Source organism: Mandrillus leucophaeus, unplaced genomic scaffold, assembly GCF_000951045.1.
Source record: "Mandrillus leucophaeus isolate KB7577 unplaced genomic scaffold, Mleu.le_1.0 Scaffold822, whole genome shotgun sequence".
Taxonomy (NCBI): domain Eukaryota; kingdom Metazoa; phylum Chordata; class Mammalia; order Primates; family Cercopithecidae; genus Mandrillus; species Mandrillus leucophaeus.
Genome location: NW_012108942.1, coordinates 235,790 through 249,438, shown reverse-complemented (window position 1 = coordinate 249,438; position 13,649 = coordinate 235,790). Strand labels below are relative to the sequence as shown.

At 40.2% G+C, this 13,649-nt stretch overlaps 1 protein-coding gene across 1 annotated transcript; it reads left to right on the top strand.

The window, feature by feature from the left end:
- The first annotated feature begins 3,016 nt into the window (after positions 1–3,016).
- On the top strand, positions 3,017–5,601 carry IL36A (interleukin 36, alpha). Its single transcript, XM_011968011.1, has 4 exons — positions 3,017–3,436; positions 3,529–3,642; positions 4,145–4,284; positions 5,389–5,601. Exons 1-4 carry the CDS (start codon positions 3,427–3,429, stop codon positions 5,599–5,601), a joined length of 477 nt encoding a protein of 158 aa, XP_011823401.1. The 5' UTR covers positions 3,017–3,426.
- The last annotated feature ends 8,048 nt before the right edge of the window (positions 5,602–13,649 follow it).

Sequence of the window (13,649 nt, the reverse complement as noted above, 5' to 3'; positions counted from 1 at the left end):
CCTTGGGCTTCTTCCCCCAAAATATTCATGTGGGTTCAGTTCTGTGTAGAGAGAGTGGGGCTGATGTCATAGGCTCCGAACTTTCTTCTTTGAGTATGGAAATCATCTTATGCTAATGGAGACCTGAGGAAGCTCCTCTTTATAAACTCAGCTTGATTCCAAATTCTAATTTTGACTCAGGGATTTCTGCTACACCTTTAAATTTGGGCTATACATGATTTCACACCCTTGAGGGGATGGCTGTGGGGCTACCCGGGGCGAAATTTTAATGGCCTTTTATATCATACCATGTAGTAAGAATATCTGGGAAGGAGATAGGGTGTAAACAGGAGGAAATTCTCCTGCTGGCCAGGTAAGTCATTGATGAAGTGGCATAAAAGCCAAGATCCGAGATGATCTATTGGTAGTCACAGCAAAAAATGCTGACTGAGCTAAACAGGTCAATCTGGAGCTTGGTGACAGACAAAGGGGACTCATTAGGTCAGTTGCTCCAGGAAGCTTTCACTTATGGGGACTTTTCATGCTCTTCTTTAACCCACATGACAGCCCAGCAAGGTGTAATGCATTTCACATGAGTCATCTGAGGATCAGGGTTGTGATAGAATTTTTCCAAGGACACAGTTCCAAAAGTTGCGAAATCTAATTTTGAATGCACATCTTTTGAATACAAGTATTTTGCTTTTGAACACCGAACTACTGGGTTAGTTTGGGTTCTCCCCAAGGCAGACCCTGGATGCAGGGAACTCATTTAGGGGGTTATTCCAGGAAATCCAATAGAGAAAATGCTAGTGACCTTGTTACTATTATGGGGCAACTCTGAGAAACCTCAGTGTTATCGTATCAGAGGATGGGGAGGCTGAACGTTTGTCTACCAGTTTCTTTCCCCACTTACTGAAGTTGCCCCTGAGATGGAAGCTCTAGAGGTGTGAAGCTGACAGATGCTAGGATCTCCAACAGCAGTTGTGAACTCAGGTTGTTGAAGGTGTGGAGCAGAGCATCAACAGTATTACTTCAGCTTCCTTTTGTTGAAGACCTAATGTCAGGTACTGTGAGCTCAGAGCACTGGGGCATCTGGCAGCCAGGCTTCCTTCCCTGCTGTATTAGTCAGGAGCCTCCAGAGAGACAGAATCAGTAGGATGTGTGTTTAGGCACACACACACAGACACACAGACACACACACACACACAGAGTTGGTGCTTTGTATCTGCAGGTTCAACCAACCAGCACTGAGAGATGTTGAACCTGTGGATAAAGAGGGCTGACTTTTTGTATAAGTGGGTTCTGCATGGTCAACTGACAAACCTGTGTAGAGACAGGATTTCACCATGTTGGCCAGGCTGGTCTCGAACTCCTGGCCTCAGGTAATCTGCCTGCCTCGGCCTCCCAAAGTTCTGGGATTAAAGGTGTGAGCCACCACCGTGCTTCAAGTTTAATTTTTTAGTTATAATTGTGTAGACTGAACCAATTGAGATGTCTATGATATGGGCTATTGTTTCTGCTGTTAATGTTCAGTCCTCTTCAATTAGGGCACAAAAAGACTAGTTTTTTCCTTGCAAAGCGATGTGGATGGTCTGCTGCTGCAGGTGCTAGTTTCAATACTGTCTCACTTCTTCTTAAAATGAGTTATCCATTGTAAACTGCTGATTTCTTTGGGGCATTGTCCCCATAAGCTTTTCATAAGCCATCAATGATTTCACCATTCGTCCACCCAAATTTCACCATAAATTTGATTTTTGTTCTTGCTTCAGTTTTAGAAGAACTCATGTTGCTCTGAGAGGGGCTCTTTTCAAACTGATATCTTACCTTTCTTAGTGCCTCAAACTAGATCCTGTTCAAACATCTTATAACAAGTTAGTACGAGTTTATTTTGGTGCAAAATAATTCAAAATCCACGCATAATTTTTTCATAATATACATTTTCCATGAACTTTTTGACGACCCCTTGTATGAAAGGGGATTTATTAGGAGAATAAGCTCATGCAATTTTGGAGGCTGAGGAATCCCATGACAGACCATCTGCAAGCTGGAGACCCTGGGATGCAGGTAACATGCTCAGTTCAAGTTCTAAAGCCTCAGAACTAGGAAGCCAATGTTGTAATTCTCACTTTGGGATAGAAAGTCTGAGAACCCAGGAAGATGCTGATATTAAGTCCTGGAGTCTAAAGTCTGGAGTTACAATGTCCAAGGGCAGGAGAGAATGTCCCAGCTCTAGGAGAGACAGAAAATCACCTTTTCTCTGTCTTTTTCACACCATCCAGGCCCCTGGCCAGTTGGATGGATCCCACTTACATTGAGGGTAGATGTTCCCCACTAGTACACTGACTTACACACCAATCTTCTTTGGAAACACCCTCATAGACACACCCCAAACTAACACATTACCAGTTCTTTAAGTATTCCTTAAACCAGTCAAATTGACACTTAAAATTAACCATCATGCTACCTATACTAGGGATAGTGATTGGGAGTCCATTGAGGTGGCTAGGGTGCTCAGGAGCTGGCTTTGCTACAGTAGACCTCCTTGGTGGAGAAGCAGCATGCACAGTGGCTCTGAGAAGCTGGAGGAGGGTCACTGGAGTCAATGTGCTTCTGGTCTGAAATTGACCAAGAATATAGTGTCTGTGGACCAGGACTGGTTAGAAGCTACAGAGGTCTTAAGAGACCCATCCCTCCTCAGTCTACCGTGCACCTACTGGGGGCTCCCACTCTTAGGAATAATTCCATTGTTTCATTTTGTGGTATCAGAGACGAGTCATTGGCCCTGAATAAGTCCCATAATGTTTCTCAACTCAGTATCTGTGACTATATTTCCTGCTCTTCAAAGCTTAGCATGTCCTTATTTTTCAGGGTGCTTGGATAAGTCTTAACTACGCTGTTCACATAAAGAGTCACTAAATCCTCTGGCATCAGGAACTAGAAAATATCCTGAGTGTTGGGCAGTCCCAGCCCTAGTGAGGCAGAACTTCCTTCCTTGCCCATGTGGATAAAAGGCCTGGGCCCTGTTACAGCCTGTCAGAAAACCCAAATGCAGCAGAAGCCATAGTTCATAATGGTAGGGATACAGGGTCCTTCATAACATTATCAGTGTGGCCTATGTTGGAAAGTCTGGTGACCTCTGATTTTGTTTTGCTTCTGGGTCTTTGACTTTGGCACTCTTTGTCATATTAGAGTTCCTGAGCCTAGGGCTGAGCAGGATTCATAGGTGCAGCTGCTTTTGCTGGAGGTAGACTGCATCCAAGAAAGGAAGTGTGCTGGGTGAGTTCTGGGAGTAGAGATTCTGACTGGGGTCACCGCTGGGCCGGCCACCAGTCTTCCTTCTGACCCAAGGTTAAACTGTGGCTTGGGACTGACTCAGGTCCTCTCTTGGAGTCGGTCTGCACATAAAAGGACTCCTATCCTTGGCAGTTCTGAAACAACACCACCACAATGCTAAAAGGTAAAGATCCTCATGCAAGGGCGAAAAATTGACAAGGGGGTGATATTCTGTGCTCTCATTCTTACTAATTTACATTTTGACTTTCTCAACAGTGTCGAAAAGTGAAATGCCTCAGTCGGTGAGCATTCAGGATATCAATCATCGGGTGTGGATTCTTCAGGACCAGATCCTCATAGCAGTCCCGAGGAAGGACCGTGTGTCTCCAGGTGAGTAGCCACAGTCTGCCAAAGGCAGCTCCTTTGGCCAGTGCTGTTTTGTGTTTGGTGCTCAGACTTTATTCCACAGTGGGCTTGTTAACTGGGCATATCTACAGAGAGGAGCATCTCACAGACAATAATGAACAGAGGGTGAGAATAAGGTTGTTCTGGGACTATGGTCATGAAGTCAGAGGAGAGAGAGAAGGCTTAAGGGAGACTGAAGGGTCAGCCTATGATAAACAGTAGGAGACATATTCTGAGATACTTCAAGGAGTAAGAGTAGGACAAAAGAGAGTAATCTATGGGAAGACTAGTTTTTGAATCCATGAAAGACTGACTTTTCTAATGGAAAGTGTTCCCCAGACGTAGGATGGGTTAGGTGGTGGGTGGTGAGGTGACCACTCTGTGAGTGCACTGTGAGTGTCAGTTAGCAGATTCCCTTAAAACTGTAGCTCAGAGATACCACCCCGGAAACGGCACCTGAACACCACTTTTCACATCGCGTTCCCAGTCACTATTTCCTTAATCTCATGCCGACATGTGGAGACCCTTGAGAAAGACAGAGGGAACCCCATCTACCTGGGACTGAATGGGCTCAATCTCTGCTTGATGTGTGCTAAGGCCGGGGACCAGCCCACACTGCAGCTGAAGGTGAGTGTGGAAGACAGGTCCTGCCATTTATTTGATGGAAACTTAGATTTTAGGATCTTTTAAAAGACAATGTACTTATTATGCTCATGCATTTTTATTTTTGGTTTCCTTGGGGTTGTATATGTTATGAAAGACTAAGAAAAGTTGCAGGGATGTTTTGAAACAAACCTGCTGAAATGACTTATTATTTTAATTTGCAAAAATACTATTAATTTGGCAAGGACGATGTCTAACTTCAATAGAACACACACACACAGAGTAAAATCAGCAAGGACATTTTAGCAGTTAATTATCACAAAGTAGATGAACTTATTAAAACATCTTTTTGGCAAAAAATACATTGCAACTTTAAGTGAGCAAACATAATTCTCTGTAACAAACACTTTAATAATTGCAATTTTCTATTATTAAAAAAAGATAGTTATAGCAGGCCTCTGTGTACCACAGGAACTCTCTTGACCCTTTTCACTAAACAAGCATAGGCAGACACTCAATTTGATGACAAGATATAAAACAGTGTTTTTCAGCCAAGGGTGATTTTGCTCCATGGACATTTGTCAATGTCTGGAGATGTTTTGGTTGTGACAACCTGGGATGGGAGTGTGATACTTGCATTTATTGGGTAGATGACAGGGATGCTGCTAAACATCCTATATTATACAGGACAGACCCTGACAACAAAGAATCATCTTGCCTAAAATGTCAATAGTGCTGAGGGTGCAGAACCCTGACAGAAAATAACTATGTTTTAATTTGAAATTTACAGTAATTGTTACATAAATATTCTTTAAGTTTCTGTTTCTGAACAACAAATATAATGGCTCAATCAATGCTTTGTATTCTCAAAAACTTTCATGTCAACACATTTTTCAGAGCCTCACATTAAGAGCCACTGAAATTTGTAGCCTGAGTTTCAACCATAATCTTAACATATAGAAAATACTTTAAGATGTGTGATTTTTAATCCCATAATATGAAACAGAGGCCTCCAAGCTGCTTCAATGTGTAGGGAATGCTATCCTTGGGCATGGAATATCAGTGTATAAAGAATGTGAAACATTCAAACGGTATGTTTCTTGCTCGTGTCTCCTTCACACCCTTCAGGAAAAGGATATAATGGATTTGTACAACCAACCTGAGCCTGTGAAGTCCTTTCTCTTCTACCACAGCCAGAGTGGCAGGAACTCCACCTTCGAGTCTGTGGCCTTCCCTGGCTGGTTCATTGCTGTCAGCTCTGAAGGAGGCTGTCCTCTCATCCTTACCCAAGAACTGGGGAAAGCCAACACTACTGACTTTGGGTTAACTATGCTGTTTTAAGGTCAGTTGGGTTCGGAGGTTGGTCTCCATGCAGAGAAAATCTTAGTATAATCTTAGCCTGGAATGAGCACAGAGAATTTGTTATTGGACTTGCCACCTAAGAATATCTTGCTGCCTCCCAATATATTCATGCAGTGACCTAAGTGCTGGACTTGGTCCCTCTCCCTGGGGCCATGTGGAAAATAGTCCAGGGAAATTGAGGGCCTTACCATGAGTAGGTGGCTGAAATATGGCACCATTACAAAAATAATAAAGAAAGCTCTACTTAACATACTTGCTAATAATGCTCCAAGTAAAAATGAGGGTGGTGACTCTTGAATTTTAAGTCCAGGTCTCTGGATTTTCAGATACATTCCTCTGTGATGGAGTATCAAGACCTTTTGGATTTTGACAAGGAGAAGCAGATATAAATGTTCCGTCAGAAAGAGGAGACCGAAAAGAAAGCTGCGCCGCTCCTGGTCTTCGCTTACGTCTCAGTGAAGTTACATATGCTGGTGCTGGCTTGGGTGAAGAACCGCTGTGGTTTATGAAGCTTTCATCTAAAGTGTTATCACTGGACTTCAAAAGCATTAAATTTGTGAAATAAAAATTTTGTCATCTCACTGGCTCTTTTATGAATCAAATGGCTTTAATGGAATATTGTGGTTGTAATACCGACTCCTTGCATTTCTAAGAAGTTTTATAGTTTGTAAAGCAGGCTTACATGAAGGTTCTTGTTTCTAAGAAGAACCAGTAGGACTGTTGGGGAAGGTGGTATCTTCCTAAACTTGGGTTTCTCCAGGCCTCACTACTGGGGTGGGTGGGACAAATAGTGCTTCACTAATAGAAATTTCACTCCATATTTCAGTGCACAATGCAGGTGCACAGCGCAGGTGCACAGGTAGCTGAAAAACCCTCCCTGCCTCTTCCGGCAAGGGTTTCTGAGAGTTTTTCCTGTGAACTCACAAACCATAAACTGACATGGCTCCCACTCATCTAGAGAACATTGATTTTGAAGACTTGTTTTTAATCCTTTCTTATTTTGAAATAAGTATTCTTCTTACAGAATATTAGTTGAAATTTTATTTCTTGCCATATTATGACTCCCAAAATAGTTCATCTGTGTAGTCCTGTTGTAATGTTTACTTTCCACTATATTTTTACTTGTCCCTAAGTGTTGTAGGAAGATGTGGAAATAGTTTTCCTGAGCACATTGATGACTTCCAGGGCCGTGCAGGCATTGCCCCAACCTCCTCATCCTATCCTGATGTCTTCTTCCATTCAGCATTTGAGTGACCACATTGATGTTAGAGATTACATTTTTTCCTGGTGACAGCATAGCGCTCCCTGAGCTTTTCATTTCTCATGTTCCTACAAAAAAGTAGAACTGTTTCTCCTCTGCCTTTCCCTGTCTTGGTAATTTCTCTAGACTTATGGGATGATCAAAACACTTAGGAGAGTGAAAGGGGTCTATTAATGCACTGGGTTAGCGGACATAAACTGGGATGTATGGAGCAGCTGTTAGACCAACTGGGGTATTTGGTCACCTAAACTCAGGGCTGGGGAGGAATCTGGCCATCTTTGATGTTGCCTGGATGTTTTCTGGAAGAAGCAATTCAACTACTTTAGAAATTTATGTCTACTCATTTTTATTCTCCTTTATTTTCTTATAAATACATAAAACATTGCATTTTCTCTTAGTGTGCCTTGAGATACAACCTATAATTATTTGTATTATGGCTTAATATGAGATATACCTGCCTAATAAATTTTTAAATGTACAATATTGTTAATAAAGTATACTATAGGCATACTCTTTTACAGAACTTTAGAACTTATTTCTCCTGCTTAAATGAAGATTATATGCGTTGAAGAGCATCCCTTCATTTCTCCTTCCCAAGTCCCTGGAAACCACCATTCTACTCTCTGTTTCTATGAATTTGACCATTTCAGATATCTTGTCTGTAAATGGAATCATGCAGTATTTGTCCTTTTGTGACTGACTCATTTCACGTAGCATGATATACTCCAGGTTCTTCCATATTGTCCCAAATAGCTGGATTTTCTTCTTTTTAAAGGTTGAATAATATTCCATTGTGTGCATATGTCGCATTTTCTTTGTCCATTTATCCATAAATGGGCATTTAGGTTGTTTTTATAACTTGGCTATTGTACATAATGCTGCAATGAACATGAGAGTGCAGAATAAATTAAAGATTTTAATGTAAGACCAGAAGCAGCCCGAACTCCTGGAAGAACACATAGGGGAAAAGTTTCATAACATGAATCTAGGCAAGATTTCTTGGATATGACACCAAAGCACAGGGAACAAAAGTGAAAGTAGACAAGTGAGACGATGTCAAACTGAAGAACTTATGCACAGCCAAAGAAACAATCCACAGAGTGAAAAGGCAACCTATGAAATGAAAGAAAATATTTGGAAACCGTGTATCTGATAAGAAGTTAATATCCAAAATATGTAAGGAAGTCACACAACTCAATGGCAAACAAACAAACAAACAAACATCTGATTAAAAATGGGCAAAGGACTTGAATGGACATTTTTCCAAGACATACAAATGGTCAACAGGTATATGGAAAGATGTTCAGCATTTACTAATAATCAGGGAAATACAAATTGAAAGCACAGTGAGATATCACCTGTTAGAATGGCTATTACCAGAAAAACCAATGTGTTTGTGAGAATGTGGAGAAATTGGAATGCTCGTACGCTTTGGGTAGAAATTTGAAATAGTGCAGTCACTATAGAAAACAGTATAAAAACTCCTCAAAAAATTGAAAGTAGAACTACCATATGACCCAGAAATCTCACTTCTCATTAGACATCCCAAAGAATTAAAATCAGGATCTCAAAGAGATATCAGGACACATCCTATAATGTTGATGCAGTGTTTTCATTGTCTTTATTTCAACTTCAATCTGTTTTGGTTATTACTTTCCTTTAAAATGTGGATTATACATACAATTTCTAAATTCCCAAGTGGTTGGATTATTTGGGGCTACCTTAGAATCGTCTATGTTTATTATTGCCTATGGTTAGATGGAATGGCCTTACATTAACTTTGATCGTTTTTTGATATTTCCTTTGTGACTTTGTGCACTAAAAATAAGTTTTCCATGCAAACCTAAGAAAAGTTAACACAGATCTCCAGGTACAAATTTAGACATATATAAATATACAATTTTATTTATATGTATTTCATAATATGAACATATATTACATAGAATTACATATTTATATATTGTGTATTTTAATATTTTAAGATTAATAGGTACATACAATATAACACATATGTATTTATATATTTATAAGTTGAATTTTGTTAACTATTTACTCTTCGTATTTTTAACTCTTACTTTTTTTTTTGCTTGATCTATCAGTTGTTTACAGGGAGTATTAAATTACCTTACTATGACTGTATTTTTAATCAAATAATGTTATTATTTTATACCATTTGCTTAGATTACTTTAATTCTAAGTTTTTTGGTACCTAAAGGTTCATGTATGCCATATCTTCTTTTTGTTTCATACCTTTTATCCCAATGAAATATTCATCTTTGAACCATTATTGTTTTTCTTAACTTCTTCATTGGCTGTGCATACCATTACCTCACCACCTGAAAACACCATTTTTTTTTTTTTTTCATTTTAACATCTCTGAAACCTAAATGTATGTTACTACAATGGATGGCATCTTACTATATTGTCAGCCAAGTGGCAGTCATGACATAGTGGTCGTTGCCTATGCATTTGCAAATACAGTTGGTTTTTCCGATGCCATGGTTGGACAAATGTTCCCCATCTGTTTCATTCAGTACATCATCAAGAAAAACCATTCATTGAAGGAATATGATCCTGGTTGTTGGTGATGAAACTTCTATTGACGCATCCTGTAAATTAAAAAAGCAACAGCGTCAAAAGTTGCTGAATGGAGGTCAGCAGCTTGGAATGATGTCTGGAGACAAGGGTTTATAATTTAAGAAATGTTGTATCACCAGTACTCTTGTTGGCACATGAGAGTTTTATCGGAAACAAACATTGGTGATTCTGAGTCAGAAGTGATTAAGCAGAATCACATTCAAAACGTAAGAAGTTTTAGGGCTGGGTACAGTGGCTCATGCCTGTAACTCCAGCACTTTGGGAGGCCAAGGTGGGTGGATCACCTGAGGTCAGGAGTTCGAAATCAGCCTGGCCAACACGGTGAAACCCCACCTCAACTAAAAATACAAAAATTAGCTGGATGTGGTGGTGCGTGCCTGTAATCCCATCTACTCAAGAGGGTGAGGCAGGAGAATTGATTGAACCCGGGGGGTGGAGGTTGCAGTGAGCCGAGATCACACCACTGCACTCCAGCCTGGGTAACAGAGTGAGACTCTGCCTCCAAAAAAGGAAAAAAAAAAAGTAAGAAATTTTAGGAATACTTTAATTGACTAATTTCATTTATATTTACCTTTCTGTGAATGAAAAGAATACTAGATTATAAATATATGTCCTTAAAACAGCTCCATTTATGTGTATGATTCTAAGAAAGTATTGTATTATAATTGAGCAATTTTTTTTTCTTTTTTGGTAGTACATAAAATAATTGTACATCTTACAATCCATGGCATTTTAGAGTCAATGTAACATGATATTGTCAGCTGCTTTTTTTGTGTGTTAACATTTGCTTGACATATATCTTCATCAATTCCTACATTTTCAACCTGTTTGAATTATTTTCCTTTACACTTACCTCTTATCAACAGCATATAGCTAGACCTGTGTGCATGTTTGGTTTAACAAGTCATCTGATAGTCTTCGTCTTTTTATTGAATTTGGCCCATTCACCTTTATTTTGATCATTGGCATACAGAATTAAATATGACATCTTTTCTGTCTTTTTCTGTTTGTCCTGTTTTATTTTGCTTTTCATTTTCTTCTGTAGTTGAATCTGATATACTTTGAAGTATTGCTGCAATCTGCACATACCCACTAGTGAGTTCTTACTTGTTAAGTAATTAGTTTAGTTTTTTAGTGCAGAAATTGTGATATATGACATGACATGTCATTACAGTACAGGAGTGTTTTGGTGATATATGGGGTATTAATTTGGATTTTTAGGTGAACTCGTTATTTTTTCAATTTGATGTAGTGAAATATATGTCACAGTAACTGAAAATTTGCTATCCAACATGGTTTCAGGATCAGATTAACCACTTGAGTTTCTGCTTTGTGAATTGCTTGTTCATTGCATTTGCCCATTTTCTTCTCTTGATGCTATCATATCTTTCCTTTTTATCGTCGGTTTGCAGAAAGTTATTACAAGGACCTATTTTTAAGTCTTAATTCACTATTTGTTTTAGTTATTGCAACTATCTTACTTCAACTTGTCATCTGCTAACTTTTTCCCGTGGTGTCTTTAACAAAGAGAGAAATTCTTATTGTTTGCTGTCATCAAATCTTTTTTTTTTTTTTTTTTTTTTGAGATGGAGTCTCACTCTGTCATCCAGACTGGAGTGCAGTGGGGCAGTCTTGGCTCACTGCAAGCTCCACCTCCTGGGTTCATGCCATTCTCCTGCCTCAGCCTCCCGAGTAGCTCGGACTACAGGCGCCTGCCACTATGCCCAGCTAATTTTTTTGTACTTTTAGTAGAGACGAGGTTTCACTGTGTTAGCCAGGATGATCTTGATCTCCTGACCTCGTGATCCACCCGCCTCAGACTCCCAAAGTGCTGGGATTACAGGCATAAGCCACCACACCTGGCCAAATCTATCTTTTTTAAAACATAGGGTTTGAGCAATTGGATCTTTTTAGTTATCTTAAAAACAGCGTTAAACCTTGCCAAATTATTAATATGTCTTCAATCTTACCTACTGAATCTTTTGAATAATCATCCTGGATTTATTCCTCTGCATGTGGAGTGCTTCCTTCAAGAGGGGTTTCAGAAGCAGGCTGTGTGGGACAAAGCTTCTGAGCCTAGGAGGCTCCCTGAGAACAGCTTTTATGTTTTTCTGTATGTTGATAATTCCAGGAAAGGTGATTTTTAGGGGACTGGTAGGCTGAAGAGGGAGCAAGGTCATCAAGAATTAAGGTAGCCTATAATAAAATTAAAGTTTGGAAAGAAAAAAAATGTTGGGGAAAGGCCAGAGTGATCTAGGGCCTGAGAGAACTCAGTATCCAAGAGAAAAGGCAAGAGAGTGGAGAGATGCAAATGAATTTCAAGACAGAGGTAGTGTGACACTAATGTACTTGGTCTATATGCATTTTTTCTGCTGAATGAATAACGTGCTGAGCATATTATACTTCTTAACCACAATATCCACCCTGAAAATTATTTTGATTTTATAGAAGGGAAATTGGGGACCCAGAGCTGTGAAGAGACTTGACTGAATCCATATAGCTAGAAGCGGGCAACTCCAAAGTTTGGACTCACAGGTGCTGAATATAAACCTTATACATTGTAGGCAATAGTAATCACAAGTGTCTTCCACTGAACCCCTCTTCATTTCCAGGCACTGGGAATTGGGAAAAGGGCACTGGGAAAAGCTGGGAGTTAATGCTTCAGGCTTCAGAAAGATGCCTCCCTCTTCTGGACTTCTGAAAGAGGGAATTTGATTCTATCATTAGGGACCAGGATGCCCACAGTGGTGGCCTGCCCTGGTCTGTGAGGTACAGAGGTTTGTTAGGTGGAGTCAGCTTTGTTCAGCTCTAGGAGGTGTACTCTTGACCTCAGGGAGTGCTCATGTTCAGATGGAACAGCATCCAGGAACCCGACTTGGGAGAGTCCCTCAAAATGTTGATGTAATTCCATTTCTTTATTTTTACTGTCTGGGGATTTCCCTCACCTTCTTTCCTTGAGTATCTCTAAGCAGTCTGACCTGTGCTACCATTGATATTTCCCCACCCAAAGCCTCAACAGGAAGCAACTTTCTAAAGAGAGAAGCCTTCACATGCTTCTTTGGCTAAAGGAGCACAGGGGCTATTAGAGAAACCACATGTCCATTGGAATATGGAGACTCCGATCCACACTGGTGTCTGGACTCCTTGGCCCAGCTCGTGCTGGAAGCTGCTCTGATCCCAAGCTCACTACTGGGTCTTTGGCCTTGTCCTGGCCATTGATGAGGGTCTTTGCTTGTGCTGGAATCAAAGGGACAGCTGCTTCTTGTTGGATAGTGAGTTGGTGGGACCCTGCTCTGTGCTCCCCACTGGATACACTGTGTTTAGAAAGTAAAAACATGAGGCTGGAATAACAAGGCACAGATAAAGCCCACCGCAAATTAACAAGCAATAATATCTCTCCCAATAATATGCTGCAGCTATAGTATCATAACATTCCTCTTCTTTGAGTGGCTACTATTTTTTTTTTTAATCACTAAGAGACTTTGTTCTTTACAATCATGGACAATTGGACATTTGACTTTTCAAGTTGTATGAACAAGAATGAAGTATCCCAGTTTTGCCTGAATAATATAAATCATGTTGACACAGAGAAGCAGCCTCAATCTCCAGCCTGTGAACAGAGCTTCAGATAAAAGGTTTCTGGTCACAACGTTCTACATGTATCTTAACTTTGCATTTTCCCAGGACACAGACCCTAGATCCTCTTTACACTTCTGACCTAATGCAGACCTCTCTCCATACAGCACTTTTTGCTTTGAGCCAATCTAAACATTGCTTCATTTAAATTTTGCCTAAATATTACTTTTACCCCCAATCCTATAATCATGTCTTCCTTGGTATGGCTCAGGTTCCTGATGGACAGTCTCTCTTACTGCAGTAATTCAATAAATCTGACTCTGTTGGACTACAGAGTTGTTCCTATTGATTTTAGGCTGATGGGGCTAGGACAATGTGATAGTCAGGCATAGGACCTTCCCAGATGGATCCTGAGGGCAGACCCAGTGCACATCATATTTTTATGAGTGACTCAAGTATGCATTGCTACCCCTATTAATGAGTCATCTTCCTTCACCAGCACTGCTATGCCACTTGGGCTTAGTCATCATTTCAGACTGAACCCCACTATTAGTCCTGTCTGGATTAGGAAGCATCCATTGATAACAATGAC

Excerpts from the sequence above, each read along its gene's own strand:
- IL36A (XM_011968011.1), top strand. Across the intron at positions 3,643-4,144 it reads GAAGGACCGTGTGTCTCCAG|TCACTATTTCCTTAATCTCA; the intron begins GTGAGTAGCCAC and ends TCGCGTTCCCAG. Across the intron at positions 4,285-5,388 it reads AGCCCACACTGCAGCTGAAG|GAAAAGGATATAATGGATTT; the intron begins GTGAGTGTGGAA and ends CACACCCTTCAG.